This window comes from Silurus meridionalis, chromosome 20 (assembly GCF_014805685.1).
Source record: "Silurus meridionalis isolate SWU-2019-XX chromosome 20, ASM1480568v1, whole genome shotgun sequence".
In the NCBI taxonomy this organism is placed as follows: Eukaryota; Metazoa; Chordata; class Actinopteri; order Siluriformes; family Siluridae; genus Silurus; species Silurus meridionalis.
In genome coordinates, this window is record NC_060903.1 from 16,316,552 (window position 1) to 16,341,862 (window position 25,311).

At 38.8% G+C, this 25,311-nt stretch overlaps 1 protein-coding gene across 6 annotated transcripts in view; it reads left to right on the plus strand.

Annotated features, from left to right (window-relative positions):
• The window catches only part of bbs9 (Bardet-Biedl syndrome 9), a 123,510-nt gene that overhangs the window by 68,244 nt on the left and 29,955 nt on the right, over nt 1-25,311 (plus strand). For 4 of the 6 annotated variants that reach the window (XM_046876167.1, XM_046876162.1, XM_046876163.1 and 1 more), the window contains one exon: nt 7,018-7,140. In XM_046876167.1, coding sequence (XP_046732123.1) covers nt 7,018-7,140 — 123 coding nt within the window. Of the gene's footprint in view, nt 1-7,017; nt 7,141-7,921; nt 8,308-15,347; nt 15,428-25,311 lie in introns of those variants that run through there. The other 2 variants (XM_046876165.1, XM_046876166.1) reach the window with 2 other exon arrangements.

Consider the following 25,311-nt stretch of genomic DNA (forward strand, 5'->3'; position numbering starts at 1 on the left):
TGTTCATGTACAAGTTGCAGGGGCTTGTCAAAGGTCTTCCTGATATTTCGTCGTCTTTCAGTGAATGACTTGTTGCACCATTGCAGTGTGTTAAGCGTATGTCCTATAAATGTCTCTATTGCAGATTTGTCCAGTTTCAAACAGAATTTCATGTTTGCTCATTGTTCTAACTTGCTGTCCATGATGAAATCGCAGACGTTGTAACAAACGTAGTCCGAATAGCACCAATTAGCATCATTAGTCCATTGGTCCACCATTGGGAGGTGGTAGCTTAGTAGTTAAGGCATTGCTCATGAGTTCAAATCCCAAACAAGCTGACACTCCTGGGCCCCTGAGCAAGGCCCTTATCCCCATAGAGGACTGATGGAGGAAAGAACATTTCTAATAATTGCATTGTTTAATGAACATGTAGTTCATTTAATCAGAATTAGTTTTTTTGTTATAGTATATCTGAAGTATATTTTTAATTAATAGTATACTCTACTATACTATATAGTTTAGTATATAGTATATATATTTTGTACATTGATATCTGAGTTTGTTTTTGATGTCTCTCACATTATATTAGTTATAAACAGCTGTTCAAGTAACTAAGACAAAAATCTAATATAATAAACAATATTTTGGAAAACATTGTAGCCATTAGTGCTCCTTCCATTAGAGTAAATGTATTAGAGCAAGCACAATAATATAAACTATGTCGCTGGAATTGATATGAATTTCTATAATAGGAAATCGATCAGAATGTTCTGACCAATCAGAATTCGTCTTAGATATGGTTATAAATGATTCAATTAAGAATGATTTGTACAGTGGAACCTCGGGTTACGAGCGCCCCTGGATACGTAAAATTTAGGTTAAGAGTCGCAATTCATAAAAAATGTTGCCTCTAGTTACGAGAAGTTTTTTAGGATACGAGCGTTGCGCACGGAAAAATCGCTGGCAGGTTAGTTTTTTTACGTATCGCCACGTGCTCTCGCTGCGCTCTCGTGCAGCACATACACATCCGCTCGTCGCTCTAACAGTGTGGAATTACTGAACTTTAAATACTGTACGTATTCCTATCACCATGCCGCCAACAAAGAAGCCTGGGAAAATTTGTATCGGGATACGAGCTTTTCAGGTTAAGAGTAAAGTGATGGAACCAATTAAACTCGTAACCCGAGGTTCCACTGTACTTCATTGATGTACTTACATTTTTAAACATTAACAGTAAGATGATTTAAAATTTTTGATTGTGTGGTGTTGTGTATTAGGATTGTGGTGTTGTGTATTATGATTGTGGTGTTGTGTATTAGAGGAGTGCGGTGTTGTGTATTAGGTGTGTGTGCTGCACTAATCCAAGCCTGATGCATTGGCCAGCTAGCAGGCTTCTTTACTGCACTGTCTCCCATTCAGCTTCTTTATGGAGGCCTTAAATGCATTCCGCAGTTCCTGTTCTCCATCAAGGGAGTCTTTTTATACCTCCACCGAGGCGTCTGAGTTTTTTTTTTTCAGGAAGCGGGCTTGTATTTTTCCCACAACCACGCTCTTCTCAGGACACAGCAGCTGAAGCCTCGCTGTAGACTTGCATTTACATATTCGTGTTGGGTTTGTGTTTTCAAATTCCATCTCCGAGTCACAAGCGCTGTTGTACGCAGGGGAAAAAAAACGTGTGTGGAAATGGGGCTGTTTCTGTGGTAAAAGCATGTCCAAAACACCTGACTTTTGCACAACACTCAAACACTGTTTGGCTTCCACGGAATCCTCCCTGGAAGCCGTGTTATTCCACTTTACATAACGTGTCAGCGGTAATAAAAAATGTGCGCTGGTTTTATTTGCTTGTCGCTCGCAGCTGCTAACAGTGATTAATGATGATGAAGTGGATTTTGATGCTGGGAATGACAGACTGTGTCAAGGAAAAAGTCCACTAAGTTTGTGGAAAACTGACCAGATGATTTGTACTGGAAGATTTCTGAACATCCCTATCCACATTTCGGTCCCATTTGCCAGTAGAATAACCTCCGGCTTTCTTCTTGGGAGATGTAGATGTTGGAGTGTACCTGTCGAGATTTGTGAGATTTCATTCAGCCTCGAGGGTGTTAGTAAAGTCAGGTAGTGATGTAGGTGAGGTGAGGTGAGGAGGCTTTGGTTTGCAAGTGCAAGATCTTCTACTCCAACCCAAATAAACCATATATTCATTAAGCTGGCTTTGATAATAATGTCATGCTGCAGCAGGTTTTGGTCACATGTTGATTTCAGCTACATACTGATAGGTGATGACTGGGGGTAGAGAGCTGCATTGGGATCTTGCGGGACCCAACGCAAATCCCCCAGGAATCCCGTCATCTCGCCATCCGGCGATTTGCCATAGGCCCATATAACAAGAATGGAGAAAACAAATAAAATTGGTATTTATGCCACAAAAACAAAAAAAAGTCGACACAAAAAGCGCAGGAGCGAGACATGCATGTTAAGGGGGGCTTGTGACGATGGTCAGAAATTCATGGATTAAGAAAACAGTCCCATGCAGGACTCTACCTGGGGTTTTTACTGCCCTCAACTCATCACCTGTACATTCTGGAAATCCTGGGTCTATATCCTATAAATTTATATCTTAGTAGTTTATTGGTTTAAGGCATTGGATTTTGGATCCGAAGGTTGTGAGTTCAAATCCCAGCCACACCAAGCTGCCACTTCTAGGCCCCTGAGCAAGTCCCTTAACCCCATAGCTACTCAGAACTAAGAATGCTAAGAACAAACCATTTATCTGGGGGGATGGGAATTTTCTGTTATCTCCTACTCATACTGTTTTCTTGACACTTGGTAATCATTTGAGTCAGTGAGCTCTGTAGAGAGTAGAGAGAATGTAGAGAGAAGGCTGTCACAAATTTTAGTTAAACGCCTCAGGCAACAAATGTTTAAGCATAACATTAAATAAAACATTTTATGATACAGTGCATCACATTTATGGTATTTTGAGTCCTTAAAGGCATCCTGGAAAACCGGTGGCTACAACCTTCAAATCTCTTCACCTCACAACACTAGCAGCTCTTTGTCTGCTGCATCTGCTCGCATTTTTTTGGACAGAAAGTTGTGACAAGGAGGCTAGACGTACACTAACTTTACTTTTTTTTTGTTTGGACATGTTCCAGTGGGAATGAGGTATCTGACAAGCTTCAAGGGAAGGAAGAGGAAGCCTACTGGAGAGGAGTGTAAGATTGAATATTTGACGAAGGGAGGATTTTTAAAAATTATTTATAAGATCTCAGATGCACAATCACTGAAAGTGTGTGTGTGTGTGTGTGTGTGTGTGTGTGTGTGTGTGTGTGTGTGTGTGTGCAACTTTTTCAACTGTGACATTCTCAACTAGCTGTTCATGATGTACATGACCTTTGGACAAACAGTTTCAATGTGAAGGTTTTTTACACTGCAAAAAAATGTGTCTATATATAAGAAATAAATGATCTGACATCTGCAAGATAATAACACTTGTCTGAAGCATTAAAACAGTGGCCTCCAAACATGGGTCATTTGGTACCGGGCTGCACAGAAAGAATACATAATTTACATTATTTCCGTTTTATTTATTATCTGATTCTGAATGATGTTTTATTTTGGAAAATTACCGGAATCCCTCCGCCACGTCTGTGTATGACTCACTCTAGATGCATGTCATGATGCCTCAGTCACATGTTTTACCTACAGCCGCTACCTTCTTTAAGGGGCTGCTCTGGCCGCTAACACATAATACAGTACCGTTAAATTCAAACCCCTAAGCATTTTGAGAAGCAGATAAAAAATGAACAAAAAACAACACAGTGGATTCACGTTTATTATTATATTTAGAAAATACCAGTTTTTATGCCGCTCGTATCATTTTATTTAGTCGTATTTATCTGCCACACCTCAAAGGCCGGTCCGTGAAAATACTGTCTGACATTAATCTGGTCCGTGGCGCAAAAAAGGTTAGGGACCGCTGCATTAAAACATTTAGAACAAAATGTCTGAAGCATTAAAACACTTATTCCAAGCAGTCGCTTCAGTTTCATTTACGTAAAACTAGCTTGTTCATTTTTTTAAACACTGCTTTTCTTTCTTTGTGTGAAAACATCTTAAAACCAGAGCATATACAAGGAAATTCGTCTTCATTTAAGATTTTATAATTATATATTCTGTCTTATAATGAGGCAAAGCATTTCAACTAAAAACAAGATTACCATTAAAATCAAGATCATGCATACATGCGTATTGTCAACAATGATTTATTGAAATGAAGACTGTCTTGTAACACAGTAGTTATGATACAAAAACAAAGTCAAAACATATCTGGTCTCAAAATGCTTAAACGTATTGCAACATAAAACATTATTAAATGTATTTTGTCACTGAACACTGATGATATTCAACATGAGAAACTGAAATCAAACTACACAACAACTTACTAAAAATCCTGAAGTACCTTTTATAAAGTACAAAGTTCTAAAAAACTAATAACCATACAGGATGATGTTTGGAAAGATTGTGGTTAGTCTTATAATTTGTAAGCAGTAGTGGATGAAGTACATAAACCATGTAGTTGAGTTAAAGTAGAGATACACTTAGTCAAATATGACTCCAGTATAATTAAAAGTGTCCTTTAAACTTTGACTTGAGTAAAAGTACAAAAGTATTTGCCTTCAAATGTACTTAAGTATACAAATGTACTTGATTTATTATGCTATAATGTTCCTATTGTCATTTTTGCTTAATCAACTCAGTTTATGTGAAAAATGGAAAAACTTCACCAAAGTACAAATATGCGAAAAAGCTACTTAAGTACAGTAACGAATTACATTTAATGGCTTACTGTCCACCAGTAAGGAATTAAATGTACCTGCTTGTTATTAGGTTGCAAATAAATGTGTTGGTGTTGACATAAAACAAGAATTTGGAATAAATAATACTAATATACAAGTCCTATGTGTGATTATTGAGCAATTTTTATTGGGCAACCTTAAAAGCAATAATTACAGCTAAAACAAACTGCTTTTATATTTTATCTTTAAAATAAGATCAATACGATGTTTATGGCTTGATATAAGATTGTAAGTCTTGACTAGATGAGGGAGTTTTTGTACGCAGTCTGAATGTTCTATCATCTCGCTAAATGTCATTTCCTTCACTTCAGCTTGTCGCCAATCCAAATTTCATATATACATAAAATAGCAAAACTGTCAATATAAAGACATGTATCCAAACTCTCCAGGTGGCTAACACCACCTTTCTTTAGCGTGTTCACACCAATCCTCTTTTGTTGACCAGACGCACAAACCACTGCCTACTGTTTCCACCCGCCAACGCAGCCTTGTTATCCTAGCAGGAGGGACTTGTTTCCTCCTCTTGTTGATCCAACCGGAGTAGACGGTGATCCCGGCCTCTTCCATTCCGCTAGGCTGTCAGATTAGAACGCTGTCCAAACACCGGCGCGTATCCCGTTTCAAGCTCGAACCTTGGAAAAACAAAAGTGTTCACGTTAGCTAAATCTAATAGCCAACTGGCGCTCCTTGTTGAGCAGATTGACTTTATTGAATAGGATTATTCTAATCAGCCTGGTGGAAAGGCGGGCAAGTGGTGGGGGGGAGTTACTCTGTTTGAGGATGTAGGACGGGAAAAGAAACAAGCTAAGGGATTGTAGAAAGGCTGTTTGGAACACAAGGGTGCGGCACAAGGGGTTCAATTCATAAGCTCTTTCTTCAAGGGCCCCTAATTCAGGTTGATCCCTAGATAGAGAGCAGCAGACCAAGTCTTGGGACTTGCTGTGGAGACAGAGATTGGGGCTTTGATTTGAGGTGTTGGAGTGCGTATGGAAGAAGTTTCTGGATATTTTGATATTTTCCGTCAAGTTTTTACTGTACGTGTAACTATCGTATGGATCGATTTTATTGTTGTATTTGAACTGCATTCAATGTTAAAGGACATCCATGAGACGAGTTAGTTCCAGTTTTTTTCTTCACCATCCTCCCTTCTTTTTTCTCTTTCTTATAAAGAACTCTGTTTTTTTTTTTTTCTTCACTGAAGGCTAGCCTGTTAGCATGTGCTGACCCCGGAAACATCTCCCTTTATCTCCTACACCATACTGTATCAATAATTGAGTTTTTATTCTTTTTTAAAAACCATTAAAAAAAAATCAATTGTTAGACTTGTGTAACATCTGCCAAGAAGGTCCTAAGCTGTTCGTATAGAAATGATAGCTCAGCTGGCACTATCGTCAGAGCCGCTGTTGTCAAATATTAATCAACACCCTCTAATTCAAGAATTCAACAGGTGACATGACTTATTTTTTTACATGTAGACGAGATTTATGACTTTGAATCTCAGGTCACCAATCAAAAACATATACAGTGTGGTGAAAAATTCCAGCCAAATCAAGCAAAATATCGTTCCTTGATGTTTAGGTGTCCTGGATTGATCTTGCAGACGATATTCTCTCAGGATGGTGATGTTATGGCTTTAAATCTGCATGAAAACCACTGGTTTGGATCCCAGAAGTTTCAGTAGTTGTTTGTCGGTTTGTTTGCTTGTTTATTTTTCACGCGAGAAGCCTATCTTCGTCTCGTCAAAACAATTTTACATTACAAACCGTATTTCCACAGTGACACTGCGCTAACTCTAGTTTCTTTGCTTTACCTCATTGTTGTGCATGTTTTCAAGTTTAATAATAATAATAATGTACACAAAAATCAAATAACTCTCGGTCCGCCAATTAATATGTTTGTGAGAGACTTCGATTTTATCCGTTACACCCTTTATTTACATACATAACGCAAGTTATTTAAGGTTATTTTGGATGGAATTGAACTATGACATGTTCTCACCCTGGATGTATTTATTTATTTATTGCAACAAATTTTTAGTATAGTGTGTACTTAAAACCCATTAGGTAACTTTACGTCATTATATGCAATTTTGAATATAATTTTATGCAAATGAATGTTTAAATAAAAACGATCACTAGAGGCATTCTAACATGGTTTAACGGTGCGAAATCTCCCCCAGCGTGCTGCGAGGCTGTCTCCGAGTCCATCATCGAGGAGGAAGAAGATCTATCCTTGCAGCAGGAGGCCACTGAGAAGATCATCATGAAGAAGCAGCCCTCAAAGAAAGCGAAAAGCAAAACAGGTGAGCCAGCGTTTCCTTTACTTAGATAGAATTCAATCCAAAGATAGAAATGAGCGAATGCTCGCAGCCTTGTGGTCATTAGAAGGGAACGTTAACCACCGAGCCGCCATCCTACACATCACACTGCGTAACACCAGCCATGGAACGAAACCCACATCTGGAGCCGCCAGCTCTTTTCTTGATGGGTGTGCCTCTGTGGTTCTCTCCATTTTTTTTATTTTTTTTTTCTGGTGCTACTTTGCCCTCCATCTTCAGGCATCTCATGGTCCATCTGGTTCTACTCTCTTCTTCTTCTGCCTCGAAGCCTGATTGGGCATAATAGCTGGCGAATCGCAAATTTTCCTACCATTATCAAACTTGAGATTTTGCCATAGATCTCCAGATCGTTTTTTTTTTCTTCCTTTTTTTTTTTTATATCAAATGAATTAAAGCTGTGTGCTCGCTGAATCGCAGCTTTAGAAAAAAAGTGTGTGTATGTGTGTGTGAAAGAGAGCATGAGAAGGGCATTTTTTCTGGAATCTAGGGTAAGTGAAAAAAAAAAAAAACTCATAGGAAATACAGTGTTATTTTTTAAACACAATGTAATTCCCGTTGTGTGAGGTTAAGTGTGTGCAGGTGGTTCCGTGTGTATGCGCAATCGTTCCGGGCAGGCGGTCAAACTGTGCATCATATCACACGTTAATAGAATCGTGGGTTGTCCCGTTGGTTTGGGGGAAAAAAAAAAAAAAAATTCCTGACAAAGCTTTAAAATCGTAAAGCCTTTTCTGTTTGTCGTTTGCAGTGACATCCCTCATTGGCGTACACATGCACGTTCACACACATGGAGGAATAACGTCATGATCGACTTCGAGAGATGTTTACTTTGGTTTGGAGTCAAAACCCATGTTATGAGAAAAGCTTTGAGATTTTTTTTTTTCTGCGCTTAAAACCACATGAGAATTGGAAGCTCTTAATTTCTTTTACATGAAAATAGGATTTTTGACTCTGCACATCAGGTCACTGATCAAAAACATATACCAAGAGGTGACAAATCAAAGGCAAATCAAGGAAAATGTCGCCAGATTTCTTTAACCGTCCTGGAGTGATCTTTCAGATGATGTTCTCTCAGGATGGTGGTCTTATGGCTGTAACTATGCATGAGAATTTAAATAAGAGTTTTGGTTCGGATCCCGGAAGTTTGTTTTTTGGTTTGTTTGCTCGTTAATTTATCACAAGAGAAGCCTATATTCCATTCGTAAAACTCTATACAGGTTCATTGAGGTCCTGCTAATGTGAAAGAGCTAGGGATGGCAAGATGGCAAGCATTTATATAGTGACGTATTTTTTTTACATATTTGCATTGGTAAAAAATATTTAATATATATATAATTATTAGTAGACCAATAATTTGTGACCGCTATTTTATATGAAGATTGATTTCTCCTCTCTAAACTGTTTCTCTCAGCACCACTGCTGCTATGAAAATATTGTGTATCACAACACTCACATAGAATAGAGATTAACATGGCAGAGGTAGCGCTGCATCTTCCTGGAGACAAAACATCAAAAGAACATCTGGTTTTATTACTGGCTTTTATTTAAACTTTTTCCTTTTTTTTTTTTTTTTTTGCTCTACAAAGGCGTTTGAAATGGACATGCGTTAAAAGTCAGAACGGCACTTGAGTAAAATTTATGATTTGCTGTCTGTCTAAAGAAAATAAATAAAAGCGCATTTTAAAAAATAGAATCGCATTGTGTTGAATCGAATCGAAAATCGAATCGAAAATCGAGTCACATTGAATCGTGTCGCATCGGCACCTGCTTCATCTGTATTTTTAATGTATTGCAGCTATGCATTAGGGATAAATATACAAATATAATAAACAAACTTATAGGCACTGAATTTATGCGCTCTTTTATTCACATTTATTTCCACTTTATCTCTGTAAAGCTGCTTCGAGACAGTCTATTTTTAAAACGCTCTACAAATAAAAATGTGTAGAATTCAATCGGTCCATAGTTTGGTTTCTTGTAGCAAACCGCATGGAAAAAACCCACAATGGTTTATAAATTGGGGTCTAATAAAAGCTTCCTCTACAGTTCCAGCCCATCTGTATGTTAGTGTACATGTGCAAAATCCACAAGTCTTAATGTGGTTAATCCACCCAGGCGTCGTGCCTAAAGAGCAGCGCCTGACTCGGGAGGTGGAAGAGGTTGGGAGTCTCCACGTGCGATGCGTGGGGATTATTACGAGCCAATTACGCCGTTATTTTCCTGTCAAAAGTAATCGTGAGGAAAATCAGCACATAATATGTGCATCTATAGGTTTCAGCAGGGGATGGGACTGCGACCCACAGAAAACTGTCAAGTAAATTGTCCGTTTAAAACCAATAAAGTGAGACATCAAGTTCACCGAATGTCTGAATAATGATTCAGGAAGTGTATATAGATTTTTGGGAAAAGACTAAATAGAAATAAAGGTGTTTTGGTGTAAAAACAGTGTTGCCATATGAATCATTTTGACAAGAAACTAACTCCTTACATTACAAACACAAATACATCCAGAGGAACGGTGCCTCTGCAATTAAAGAGCATGTGTGTATGTGTGAGTGTGTTTAGCAGGCCGTGCCCACCCAGCGATTCCAATTAAAGCTACGAAAACAAAATAAAAGGCAAAACAAACATTCAAAATCAAGCACGCTTTTTCACAGTGATGCCAATTAGCGGCAGCCACACAGATCTCAAGCAAGAACGCAATGAAGCAGGAAATGTTCCTAAACAGATCAAGGAGCGAGTTTGATTATGTACTTTGGTCGACATATTGGCTTAATTTACTTTAAAGGTTTAAGAAATGTAATAAGGAAAATGAATCATTGTGTCAGATGTCCACAGAACTGCTTCTCACTTAAGACAGGGCTCATACATTTAATCTTCATGTCCAATTGAATTAAAGGGACATATTTTTCTACTTGGTTGAGTGTTTTAGTTAAGGGCAAAGAAATCACACTTTAGTCCAGACCTCTACAATAGTCTGGAATGAGTTTGAGCAAAATGGTCTCAAATCCAAAAACACATTACAAAACAAGTTATCATATAAACAAATCCGAAAACAAGTTACCATATAAACAAATCCGAAAACAAGCTTAAATATAAACAAATCTGAAAACAAGTTAACATATAAACAAATCCGAAAACAAGCTAACATATAAACAAATCCGAAAACAAGTTACCATATAAACAAATCTGAAAACTATTTACCATATAAACAAATCCGAAAACAAGTTACCATATAAACAAATCTGAAAACTATTTACCATATAAACAACCAAAACAAGTTAACATATAAACAAATCTGAAAACAAGTTAACATATAAACAAATCTGAAAACAAGTTAACATATAAACAAATCCAAAAACAAGTTACCATATAAACAAATCCGAAAACAAGTTACCATATAAACAAATCTGAAAACTATTTACTATATAAACAAATCCGAAAACAAGTTAACATATAAACAAATCTGAAAACAAGTTAACATATAAACAAATCTGAAAACAAGTTAACATATAAACAAATCCAAAAACAAGTTACCATATAAACAAATCTGAAAACAAGCTAAAATATAAACAAATCTGAAAACAAGTTAACATATAAACAAATCTGAAAAAATGTCTACAAATCCGAAAACAAGTTAACATATAAACAAATCCGAAAACAAGCTAACATATAAACAAATCCGAAAACAAGTTAACATATAAACAAATCTGAAAACTAGTTAACAAATCCAAAAACACCTCAACAAATAAACAAATCTGAAAACAAATGAACAAATAAACAAATAAACAAATCTGAAAACAAGTAAACAAATCCGAAAACAAATGAACAAATAAACAAATAAGAATACAAATGAACTATTCCGAAAACAAATGAACAAATCCAAAAACACATTAACAACTCAGGAAACAAACTGACAAATCAGAAAACTAATCAACAAATCAGAAAACACAAACAAATTGAAAACGCGAACAAATCCGTAAAACGCAATGACAATTCAGACAAACCGGAAAAGGTACTGTAGGTATAGATTAAGATTGGAATATTTATTGCTCATTGGACAAGACATCTGTTATTCAAGGAATATACAGGAAATAAAACAGGCCACGGCAGGAGGAAGTCATGTGTGTGTAAAAGTGTAAAATATTTAAAGTGTCACTATTGGAAAAATTGGTTAAGTAAAAGTAAATGCAGAACTTCACAAATGTACAAAAAACACAGTTATATGATACACAGCTTCCTACTTCCTGTATATTTTGAATGACAGGTGTCTCATCCAATGAGTAATTTATCCACAAACTATAAGTACCTCTTCCAGTTTGTCTGAATTGTTTTCATTTGGTTTTAGATTTGTTCATGTGTTTTTCGGATTTGTTCATTTGTTTTCAATTTGTTTTGTTGCTGATTTGTTCATTTGTTTTTAAATTTGTTATTTCGTTTTCTAATTTGTTAGTTTGTTTTCAGATTTTTTTTTATTAGTTTTTGGATTTTTTTTTTTTTTTTTTTTTGTGTGGTTTCTTATTTTGTTTTCTGATTTGTTCATTTGTTTTTTGGATTTGCTAATTTGTTTTGCACTTTTTGGCCACCGTAAATTTCTTCACTGGAATTTATTATGACAAATAAATTTATACCGTATGGCCAACTGGCAAATCTTATAAAAACTGGCCCGTTTTTCCTGATTTCTTTCCATGAACTGACGCAAGTGCGATAAGTATTCACACCAAAGTGCAACAAGTGTCAACTCAGCTATGTTTCAATGTCATTAAATTGGATTCGTTGTGATTTTCAAAACTCCACCAGCACGCTGTTTTACTGATTGTGCGATTTAACTCTTGTTTTCACTACAGCGTTTTGTATTTCCATACTATTATGACAACCGTGTCAGAATCGCGCTGCTTCTCGACGCGCTTTTTTGGGAAAACGTGTGACTGCTTATGTTTAGATGAAGATTTGAAACATCAAGGAATCAGCAGACGCCAAACATCCCCGTAGTGCTCCGGATCTTCTGCAGAGCTCTGTGCAAACTTTCTAAACAGCTTTTGATTTGTTTCCTTTTTGGATCCTACCTGTGCCAAAACAACAAAAGCTTCCTCTTTTCCACCTCCCCCACCACTCATAAAGAACTGAGGAGAACCAGGACACCTTGGACGGTTTGCAACACGCTCCGTCGTCTCCCCGGCTTCAGAGAAAAGCAAAAACGGAAATGATTAATCCCTAATTAGTTGTCTGTAATGCACATCTTCAGATGAGGCCCTCGTGGTTTTGTTTGGGGTTTTTTTTTTTCTTTCTTTAAAGGGGAGTGCATCTGCTCGGACATGCCCTTTAATCACCAACCCCCCCTTAAACCCATCTCAGAGAGAATGATGAAAAAAAAAAGAATTTCACACATTTTCCTTCCCAATACACACACAGTCTGACATGAAGATAATTAGGGAGATGAAACCACCTAACAGGGTGTAGGACAGGCAGGAAGCATCTCTAACGGAGTTGAAAGGCTTCAAACGGTGGCTTTGGATATGAGCTGCTGCGCTCCTCGGGTGGAACATAAAAGTTAGATGAAACCGAGATGAAAGGGAGAGTGGCCCTTTTTTTCTTTTAGTCTTTTTCCCCTTCTCAAATACACACACACCTACGGAGAGCGACCTGCAATTACAGCACCACCAGCCGAGCCGAGGGAGCAGCACTCATAAAGTAACGTAGTGGTACGAATTCAAGGTGATGCATTGTAGCGTGGACATCGCTATTGTAATGGATTGGTGGGTGGTGACACCCTACATATAAATCAGCATGTAGCTCCAGTCAGTTTGATGTCTGCTTAGAAGTTTGCTGGTAGCTTGAGAGAAATTGGCATGGTTCCACTTTGCTCACTATCGCAGTTGAAAGCACAGGTGTTTTCCACTGGTTTGTTCTCTCTGTGTCTGTCCTTGGAGCTGGAGGCCAGGGAAAGTGAAACCCAAGCCAAACACAAACAGTGCAACATCACTGTTGCCTCACTCTGTGAATTCCACCTCGGTTCTTACGACTGATCTGGCATCCAGACCTCCAGCGCAAACAAAGTTCCATTAGTCTTCGTTATCTGATTCAGTCAGACGTCCAACTTTGGAAACTTAGGGAAAAGACGAACCGCACCGCAACCCTTCGGCTGAAGATTCCGCGGCTATCATCGTAACAGCTATCATCTGCTCCAGTTGTTAATCCTCTTCATGATTCTCCAGGGAGTCGTATGGAAGTGAGAAAGTAAGCGAGATCCTACATTGAAACAGATGCTAGACTGGGAGGCAAACGCCAAGAGGGGAAGTATCTACCCAAGGCTCGTATTTTATGACCCTGCTGTCCTGGTTGGGGGGAGAACTTGAAGGTACACAAAGCTCCGTAGGAGAATCTCTCAGCGGGGTGTCCGTTTGCTTAACTCACGCAGTCCGAGCTTATCATTCGAGGTTTCCTTTTTCCTCACGCGTCTGCAAGTGCACAGAATCGATTTGCACGCTCCGAATGCAGGACCTTATCGGCATGCATCGAAAGGTCATGTTTACACTTTTGCATTAGTCAAACTTGCAATGGAGGTTTCATCAGACAGGATGTATTCACATCTTCAGACAGTTTGCCATGGATGTGCATGGATTTTCTGGCCACAGGATTTAAAATCTTTTTTCACAATTGTACCATTAAAAGTTATTAAAGTTTTGTTTTCTGGTAGATAACACAGAGTAAATGTGATGGTCTTGTGAAAAGATGTCTGGATTACTGCTTTGGTAAAAATAGGCCTTTTTTGCCCACATTTATTGATAAAATACACCGGATTTACTTGCAACTTCTAGTGCTCTTGCTTGCAAAAATGGTGCAGCATCTGATCTTATTTAAAATGATTGCAAAGCAATTGTTTTTGCTCTCTCAAATCAGGCTTCTTTCCTGATCATCAAATGAACAAAGGTATTATGTAACCCATTATGTTCTCTAAATAATTGCAGATTGTACCTTTTGAGAAAGCAAAAGTATTACACAAACCATCTAGTTGAGTTAAAGTAGAGATACTATGTAAAATGTGACTCTAGTAAACTTTACTTGAGTAAAAGTACAAAAGTAGTTGCCTTCCAATGTACTCAAATGTCCAAAGTACTATGATCTATCGCTATAATATTCCTATTATCATTTTTGTCATAAAATCAACTCAGTTTATGTGAAAAGACTCTAAAGTTACTCTTAACAAACCGATCTATTAATAGAATAATATTAATGAGTCAAACACTGATTGATATCTATTCAAATTAGCATGAGCCCAAAACCTTTTTTTCCATCTATTTCAAAACATCACGCAAATAAGGTCACGTGTGTTGTAGCGAGTTCGAGTCTGGAGTTTCTTCTTCATCTATTTTCTCAAAATGTTCTGCTTGTTGTTGAACTGATGCTGAACTGTATGTTGGTGATCAGTAGATACACCAAGGGCCAATCAAAACAAGTTTAAACCAGAGCACACGCTCGAACCTGATTGGTTGCTTGATGCGTGTTTGACCGGTTACGTTTTTATCCACTGAATAAAAATTAACGACTGATTTCGCAAAATGTAGTTGAGTAAAAAGGAAGACATTTGACTTTGAAATATAGTGAAGTTAAAGACTCCCCAAATAAAAATACTTCAGTAAAGTACAAATACATGAAAAAGCTACTTAAATACTTTAACGAATTACATTTACTTCAATACTGTTGACGACTGATCGCTTGTGTGCGATGTTTCTTCAAAATGTTTTTTTTTTTTGCACTAAGAGAGCACGCTAGCATAGTCAAGACTAGCTTGATTGTCCACTAGTACAGTGACCTCGGTTTCAATCCCAAGATTTTTTCCTTTAGCTCTTGGAAGTGTCTCAGTAGCTGACTTCCTTGTAGGGCGTCCATGACCGCTCCTTGACTTGACTCCCAGCTGTAGATTAATGTGGAATAGGACCTGGTTTGCTGTATGTTTACTATACCGCAGTAATGAGTCTGGAATGTTCTATCAGATGGAAGCATTGAAATAGCGAGCCGATGGTAGCTGCGATTGAGCCGGAGTTGATGACAAACTGCTGGTGTCCCGGAGCAGGGCCCGTATGTTTGTCTGGACCCGAGCCTGATGCTTTCGCTCGGCTTGGGCATCCTTCTCTGTTTTTCGGTCTCATAAAAAACTCATTAAATGTGTGCAGTTTCCAGGGAACAGAGCAGGAGGCAAGAACGTATGATGGCTATCAACATTCCTCCCAGAACCTGACATGTGTGCTTGCCTTTTCCTCTTTGGCTCTTGGTCTGTATCTCTTTTTTATTCTTGAAATTATATTTTTAATATAAACCAGACTTAAGGAGCAAGCAGCTCACGGGCCAAACTTGGTCCAATTAGATTTAAAAATCGAATTCATTGATAGGGATAGTAATTTATTCGCCTCAGAACTAAAAATGAGTATATTTGGTGATAAGAAAATCTCTAACATCTTTTGCTTCTGGTTGAAAAGGGTTGTTTTAGTAAGTATGCTAGCCTGAATCAGAAAAAGCTCAACTCTGAAACACACTGCGATGTTGCAAAGACCGATTTTAAGTCCCTGATTGCAATACAGTGAAATTCTATAGCAGTTATGGCAGAGAATTGGCTTGGCTGGTTAGCGCTATACTAGATCAATTTGATAGCGGTATGAACACAAAAGCTGAAACTTTGAACACTGAAAAACGAACTGGGAAATACAGAAGGTCTCAGAATTCCGATGGTTCGACATACTATTTTTCGATCTTACAATGACGATAGCGATAACACAAAATTGTAATAAAAAAAGGTTTCACTTAAATTGTTTTGCAGTAATGTAACAATCTACACTTTGCTATTGTAAATAAATAAAGGGGAAAAAGGTTGGTAAGCAAATAGAGTTCATATAATATGACCGAGTGTGTGTGTGTGTGTATATATATATATATATATATATATATATATATATATATATATATATATATATATATATATATATATATATATATATATATATATATATATATATATATATATATATATATATAGTACAGACCAAAAGTTTATATATATATATACAGTACAGACCAAAAGTTTGGACACACCTGCTCATTCAAAGAGTTTTCTTTATTTTATTTTCTTTAATTTTGAAAATTGTAGAGTCACACTGAAGGCATCAAAACTATAAATAACACATGTGGAATTAAATACATAACAAAAAGTGAACTGAAAATATGTCATATTGTGGTTCTTCAAAGTAGGCATCAAGAGAATGCCAAGAGTGTGCAAAGCAGTAATCTAAGCAAAGGTGGCTACTTTGAAGAACCTACAATATGACATATTTTCAGTTGTTTCACACTTTTTTGTTATGTATATAATTCCACATGTGTTAATTCATAGTTTTGATGCCTTCAGTGTGACTCTACAATTTTCATAGTCATGAAAATAAAGAAAACTCTTTGAATGAGAAGGTGTCTAAACTTTGGTCTGTACTGTATGTATATATATATATTTGGTCTGTACTGTGTGTATATATATATATATATATATATATATATATATATATATATATATATATATATATATATATATAGAGAGAGAGAGAGAGAGAGAGAGAGAGAGAGAGAGAGAGAGAGAGAGAGAGAGAGAGAGAGAGAGAGAGAGAGAATTCCAGAGTTGCGATGGTTTGACTAATGATTTTTCAATCTTATGATGAAGATAGCGATCTGTCAAAATTGTACAAATATTTTTGCGCAAAAAGCAAACATACCAGCATATGCTCCGCCCCCCACTTTTGAACCGGTGCTCGTCCACATACCTACTGCCACATTAATACCACATATGAGGAGCTGGTAGCTTAGTGGTTAAGGCTTTGGATCTGAAGGCCACAAGTTCTAATCCCAGCCACACCAAACTTCCACTCCTGGTCCCCTGACCAAAACCCTTAACCCATAGCTGCTCAGTTGTATGAAAGAGAAATGCATCTCTGGATAAGACCGTCTTCCAAATTCCATAAATGTAAATGTAAATGAACATACGGTATAATTTATACAATACATTACGGTAAATTGCCCTGTTTGTTAAATGATGTACTGTAATTTGTTCAGTTATTAACATATTACAGAATACTTCCCCATACTGATCACCATGGGGTCATCGTAACGCATCTCCATCGTAAATCGCAAGCCTGTATTGTTCAATTGTAAAACCCACAAGCATTAAACCCCCGTAGGGGGTCATTGATGTTCCATTCATGAATTAACAGTAATACTCATTTATCAACAAACTACAAATACATCCGAATTCTTCAATTCAGCTGAACCCGAACTTTTCGTTTCCGAATATGGAACAGTTTAATGTCCGACCGTGAGAAACTAAACCTCGCTCTTCCATTCGCACTGTATTCTTTATCCCTGATTATGCACAGAGGTACACTGCTGGTGAAGAAAGCCCTAACACATTTACACATGCACAAACACACGGCGACGGCCCGGAGCGAGCCGTATCCTTTTACGAAAACAAAACAAGCTGATTGGGAAGTGGGCCCTCGAAAGAGGCCGCGAGTTTGCTCAGTAATAAAAGCTGCTTTCTTTTGACAAGTTCTCTTTTTAACAAGAGGCCTTTAATTTTGCGAGAAGGAAGCAATGAATTGTAAAATATACTTTTCCAGAGCCGGCCCGTTAAGTACACTCTGTAGCCTGCTTGCACATGGGATCGACCCTGTACAATGACTAACATATGTGGCTTGCAGTTCTTGGTCCATTCTGGCTCCTTTCTCTCCCTCACTTCTCTTTCTCATGCTTTTTCACTCAGGCACTTTTTAAAATCAGTTTTCTTGTTTGTCTGTCTTGTGAACTATATCCCCAAAGAACAGTGCTGACAGTCTGGATGTACCACTGCACTCCTAGTTATTGTGTTAAATAGAGAGCAGAATTGAGGTCAGCAGCTTAGAGGACCTAGTTGTATGCTGTCAGATGCGATAAACGAGAACACAGGTTCTGAGGTCTGGGGTCACCCTGCTCAGGCTTTTTGCAGCTTGAGAGTTCTCAAGGTTCCTTCTGCAGTCGTGGGGGTTTTTTGCCTCTGGCTAGGACTCCGATTTGTGTGAGGGCATTGTGTGTTTGTTTCTCCAGATGTATGGTGCATGGTTTTACTGTATGCCAAGGCACATTTGGTAGCTGCCAAAAGGTTGAAGGACTTTTGCAAAACGAACCACAAAATTGGGAGGACGTGCGGTTTCATTGGAGGAAAAAATACTTCACGTTCTCTCTCTTTCGCTCTCTTTCTATATTTCCTTTCTCTTTCTCCTCCTCCCACACAGCGCCTCTGCTTCCCGCTTCTTGTTTCCTAGTGGGCGGACAGAAATATATCTGTCCTTGTGTACAGACTTGAGCGGTGCCCTTCGTTACCTTGTAAAAACAGGAACCCGTTCCATTTAAAATATTGGACGCTGAAAATTAGCTACATTTCCAGGTACCCCCACAACACAACCCCTTCCAGAGCAAGCGTAAAGTAAAAACATGTCGACAGCAAGGTTGTCGACACCTGTTTTTAATCATGCTAATTAAATATTAAATCAGACTTAGTTTGTGTGCTAGGGAGTCACCCAAGCTCAACATTTGAGAGATTTCTGCCAGAAAAAAGGTCTCAGACGGTTAGGAGCAAGTGCGACCATTCCTGTAAAAGAACTGAATTGACTGGATGAAAAACGCAAAGCAAACACCTTCACATGACAGACTCGCAGGAAATTGACTGATTATTTTACAACCGGATAGCAAAGTGTACATCACTGATAAGAATCAGGGACACTGGATATCTCAGTAGGTTTACGAGACCAGATCTACACAGTTCATGCTATCAGATCCATGCTGCCTTTGTCTACTAATCCCACTTCCTGTTCTTTCATGATGACCATGGCACAAAGGGAGGTTTAGCTCTGCAGGTCAGCATGTTCATGTATAAGGCCTGGGGGACATACAGTTTTGAATCCTGGCTAAGCATTTTCCACGATCTTCACTATTCATAGTGAAACTGCTTGTGTTCAACAAGTTGTGCTGAACATTTTTGAGGTGGGTGAGGACCTTACAAAGATGCCCTTGCTCAGTTCTTCTCCTGAATGGAGAACTGGGGCAGATCTAAGACTTGCTGGGGAGGTTATACTGTATCTCTCAGTTGTTTAGGGAACATCTGGGGAGTTGGAATTTATGGCTGGGGATAAAGTCTCAATGGAGCAAATGTACAATGTCATACAATTTTCCAAAACAGTGCCAATGCTCTCTTAACCCCTTTTAAAGAATTTTATTTCCATGAAGTGGAACAATGGTTTTCCAGCCAAGTGGAAGGGTTCCTGGCTGAGGGAAACTCCCCACGATAACCCCACCTGTGCTTACTGCTTCCAGGCAGAGCTCTGGCTCATCTGGTTTCGGCTGGACAGATTTATGCCTGTCCTCCTGACTCCGAGATGGAGTTTCTTTTTGTTGCAAAAGCAGTGAGGTTGCTCTGTGGAATAACAGCAAAATTTCTTGGAAGGTGCAACCTCCTTTTGCCGCATTGGATATTTGCCTGCTCATGTGTGTTTTTAAACGGCCAGGGTGTGTCAGTCTAAGTGGAAGCCATGCTCTCTGGCGGCGGCCTTTATAAATAGCCCGGCTTACCTCTTGTCCATGTTTATCTCTTTCGTTGCCTCTATCCATCTGGAGGAGATTTGCATGGCCATAGGATTTATGTGCTTCTTGGGTATTATAGGTTCTGTACTGTAGCTCTGGCACCATTTCGGCTTTTCCTCCAGCGGACGAGGAATCCCTGATTAGAATGGCTTTGGGCTCGATGCTGGTTTGCCCCTGCTTCTTTAGTCTGCCGCACATGCCTAATTAAAGATGTGACGTGTCTGCGCAAAGGATCCACTGTTTACGGATCGGCTGTGATTTTACGCGGCATACGGAACACCCTCTGATTTGGTCGAATGAATGACATTGTAGCCAAATGAAAGACACGTTCATCTTGTACAATTTGCTTTTCATTTTAAGCATCTCTGGCTTGCCGTCAGCATTTGAATTGTACCCCAAAAATTCTCGGCGTGACCTGAAGTGAAGCTGCGGAGGCGTCGGGATCCAGACGCTTGTTAACAAATTGCAGAAACATTTTCGCTTGTCCTCCTGCCAGGTCATGGATTTCCCTTGCATGTCCCATGTTGCCTTGCTTGTCTGAATAATGCAATTGTTGGCTCATTGTGTCTGGAGCAGACAGTGCAGAGACTTGCAGTTCCCACAGGCCGTTCAGGGTCAGACAGAGGTCAGGAATGCTTTTTTTCCCTCACACATATTTCTCATCACTGACTGCATTGCCGGGTAAAATTTGTAGTATACTTGTGTGTGTGTGCACTCTGATCCTGTCTGGATTGTTGAAGCCACTGGCCTTGCAGGACCTGTGAAGTGCTTCCTGGCGGAGGAGTTGGGATCTTGTTTTTTCCTCTTCTCTTACTTTTTCCACTTTCCTGTACTTGTCACCTGTCCTACATGCTTCCTGTATATTATGTAATACATTTAAACACGCCATTTCCATGTAAATTATTATCAATAATGCAGCTTCCTTTTGCAAAATTCCAGCAATGTTCTTTGTTTCAATGAACTTTCTAGCTTTTACCCTTTTGAAGTATACCCCAGGCATGTGTTTTTTTTTTTCTCCATCTGTTTCCTGATTATGATAGCATTTTTGTTGTTTCTGTATTTTTCAAGAACGAATTTTCGCATTTGGTTGCGGTTATTGTCATTTTATTGTGCCATTTTTAAATTTGGATTTATTTGGATTGAATTGGATATAATGGGGAAAAATACATTGGGAAGATCGTGTTCTATTTATACATTGCCTAGTTATACCTTATAACTCAGAGGAATATGTGGGAGACTTTGGACCAGTCTTAGATTTGTAAGTTACTGGTTTCATCAGATCCGTCAATTCGGCGAAAGCCACAGCGACGGACCGTGTTCTATTTCTGGGCTGGTTTTTCAGACGTTCTGGGAAAAATAAATCAGTGATCCAGGGAGAAATAAGCCAAAGATCTTGCACCGTTCTCAAATTTGGACGCTGCTGTTTTCATCAGATCCATCCATTTACTGGAATCCCATAGCAAAAACTTGGTAGGGCTGTGTTCTATTACCAGAGTGGTTCTTCAAAATCTGTGAGAGACATGTCAGAGATCCAGGCCCAACACCTCTTCTTGGTTAAAGCACCATTTTTTTCTCGCCAGATGGAAACAAAATTCAGTGGATGTGCAAATCACATTAACACATTGAGCTGGGATATTTCTTAAAGCTATCTGATAAGGGCATTAAAAATATACCACCAGTGGAGGGCAACTGCTTGAAAGTCATCATGACCTCAGCTCTGTGCAATGGCGATGATGTGGCCGCACAATAGTTCTGATCTTGTGTTAATGTCGCAGGCTTACAGGCCAGTTTAACTCTGGTAAATCAGTTCATCTAAGAACAACAAGGATTCCCAATCCAGTCTGCAGTCTCACATTGAACCAGTCATGGGACCTTGAACTCACAAATCAATACATACATTATGTAGTATTTCCTGGTCCATGCCCAGTTATCTTTGTGTTTTCCTTTGCCTTGGAGGTGATCTGATAATCCTGGTTACTAAAAAAGATTCTGAGCTTTCCTTGAATAGCGTAACACCTTGTGACTGTATTGTGAAGTCACACTGCTCGAAAAGCCAATTCATGTACCTAAGATTATCTTTCAGGCAAAAAACAAGATCACTTACACTGAATCTAAAATATAATTCTACAATCTAAAACATTATATGACCAAATTTTATGTATGTACAAACCAAACCTTGTGTTGAAACATCCTTTTCCACAAACAAGGGCATTAATATGAGGTTTTGTGTGGGTGCTTACGATTTTTGCAACTAAATAGATCTACCAGAAGTGCAAATAGTAGCAATTGTGCAAATTGACAAGTGCAGATGTACAGCAAAATAAATATGAAGGCAATATCAGTGAAAAATGTGCAGACACTGCTGAATAAGTACAACAAATAAATAGATATATATAATGGAGAGATTAATGATAATTCACTTTGGCTGCAGAGGTGAAGGATTATGTTTAGAAAAATTGTATCACTGAACTCCAGCAAGTCATTTGCATATATTGTTAAATTCTTATGTATTTATTAAAGTTTTATTTTGATCCATTGGAACACTTCGCTTGGTGTGCAAGAGTAAAACTTTGGTCAAAAGTTGCTTTTTTGTTATGTTACACAACATTTTTTCAAATATTACAATTCGGAATGTTTAGCGCTCTTGCTCAATGTGTCTTTTTCTCAACTAACCTCCACACATCCACCCATAAACCCCTCCTCCATCCCCCCACCCACCCAGTTGCCTTTCACCGGTCCATCTGTAAGCTGGGGCGAGCCTCCATTTGGCCTCGTACTGTATTTTGCTTGGGCTGGATGCAAAAAAAAAAAAGAATTTCGGCAGAACTCACGAAAGGAGTTTTGTCATGTGCACTCGACGTATCGCTGATTTAAAACCAGAACTGCTCGAGTTCAGGCTTAAAACAAACAAACATCATTAGTCTTTCGAGAACTTTCTGTGGGCTGTTAGGAGCGATTTGGTGATGGAAGCTTGGCTTCATCTTTTGTTTTACTCATTCTTTTGTTTCAGGCAAGCCAAAGTCAGGTGTATTTAAAAAGGCAACAGCAATACAAAGAGCATTGTGAAAAACCTGAGGAAGTGAAGATGCTTGATTATGAAACAAACTTCAAGAATTTGCAGTATGAAGCGATAACTCAGACAACCATTTTTAAATATATTTTTAATGATTTGTGCTGCAAATTAAGCCGATTATTAGGCAGGCGTATCTGACATACCAAACCATGTGTATACGTTCTGTGCTTGCGTGAGAAAACAGAACTCTCCCATACCAGCAGGTGGCAGTAGTCTGTATTCGGCATCCAAACAAGTAAACCGGAAGAGCTAGAACTGTAAATATATAAAGCAAGCAGTGTTTACACTTGCCGCGATCTTTGCTACCAGATTCCTGTAGGTTTTTTCAATCATATCTGCTAAGTTGCAAAGACAAGAGTAAGAATGACAAGTGTCTGTGTGTTCCCTCTTTACTCCATCATTATTTGCTATTTTTTTGAGTGCTCATTCACTAAGTTGAATAGCCAAGCTGAGCTCTCGCCGACAAACTCCGCCTCCAATTAGACATGCAGAATCGGCCATAAAACAGCTAACGCCGTCAGACTAGAGCAAATGGTGTAGAACACACCGGAAAAACTATAGCCCACGTCGCTCAAAACCACCAGCTTGGTGTGTCCCAGGCTTTAAGTTCTTTTCCTTTGTTCTTAGTCTAGTCTTATATATTTAATTGGTTAAATATGATGCTACTTTTAGATAGAGAATAACATTCTCTATAACATGGAGAGAAAAAGGAATAACTCTTTTTGGAAGTGTGTTGTTAGCGATCCTTCATCCAGCTGCAGTTCAGGCTACGGGTAGGCACCAAAACAAGTGCAAAAAACTAAAACAAAAATATTGCCAAACGATTGCAGACACCTGGTCCTAAGTATGGTATGTGGTTTTTAAACATTACATTCCGCTTATATTTCCAATTTGCTCTTATAATTATATTTTTCTGGATTTCGGAGAGTGCGCTAGATTTGTGCTCATTCAGACACATGGGTCTTAGTAAAGTCAGGTACTGATGTAGGGTGAGGTGAGGAGACCTGGAGTGCAGTCAGCATTTTAATTAATTCCAAAGGTGTTCAAAAGGGTTGGAGTTTTATAGAAGAAAATCTTTTACTCCAACCCATGAAAAGCATATCTTCATGAAGCTGGCTTTGTGCACAGGGGCATCCTCATGCTGAAACAGGTTTGGGTCTTCTAGTTCTAGTGAGAATTTGTTCAAATATCATGCTAGCACATCCAGAGACATCATAACTGTGTGGTAACAGTTTGGGAAAGAACCACATATGGCTGGAAAAGTCAGGTTTCCGAACACATTTGTCCATATTGTATGTGTCCATGTGTATATCAGCCATCGGCGGCCCTTATTTCTAAATATCGCCATCGGTCAGACGGATAACAGGACTGAAGACAGGGTATTTTAGCAGAACCTTGTGTTTGGAATTGTTCTTTCTGCGACAGATTGGTTGCTCCTTGCCACTTCACAAGTCTTCAGTTCAATCCCTGACTTTGTCTTACTGTCTGCTCGCATTTTCTCGAAATGTCAATATGGGTTGCCTTCAAGTTCTCCAAGTTGAATAAAATTTCAGATTTAATTATCTTCTTTGTTATGTACTTTTTTTTTTATCCTTTTGATTCTTCTGTCCCTTTCTGGCCTGAAACATCCCACTTTTCTCTTTTCCACACACTCACCAGATGCAGAGCATGATACCGATCTCTTTTAATGTCCCTCTTCTCTGTTTGGGTAAATGATCCAGTAATGCTCGGTTCCCTCACTCGCGGCCAGAAGCGAAGCAGTTTTCCGCTAAGTCTATCCCGATCGCAGAAAATAAATGCCCAGTACCTTTTTTCAGGGGATAGTAACCGCTGACGTGACCGCTGTGCTTTTTTATGGCCGTGCATTTGTTTGTATTTGTTTTATATTAAAAGAGGAGATGAGTAACCAGGGTTCAGCTTAGCGCTGTATGTAGAGGCTTCCCTAACTGATTTCGAATGTCTGGAGTTCATAAAAACGAGCATAAGTTGTGCCAGGCACTGGGTTTCCTAGTGCAGAGGATGCCTTGAGCACCATTCCTGAGACATGGTGCTGGGGGCTTTTCATTAATGTGTGTGTGTGTGTGTGTGTGTGTGTGTGTGTACTGAGATTAAATGATTCCCCCTGTGGAAGGCGGTGATTTATTTGGATCCCTTGCTAGGTTGCTAGCAGTAACACACAGGCTTTTCCCACTCTCTGTGCCAGCTCCCCTGCCACCGCTCCCCCTCAGTGGCACATATTAAAACGGCAAATCCTTTAGTCTCGCGGAAAGGGTGTATACGAGGCCATGTCACATGCTACTCTGAGTCAATTGCACGCTGGAGCAATCGACCACAGCCTCGCAGCTTCACCAGCACCACTCATGCCCCAGAGTTCAAATACTGCACTAAAAACTACGCCCAAACCCATGTCTTATTGC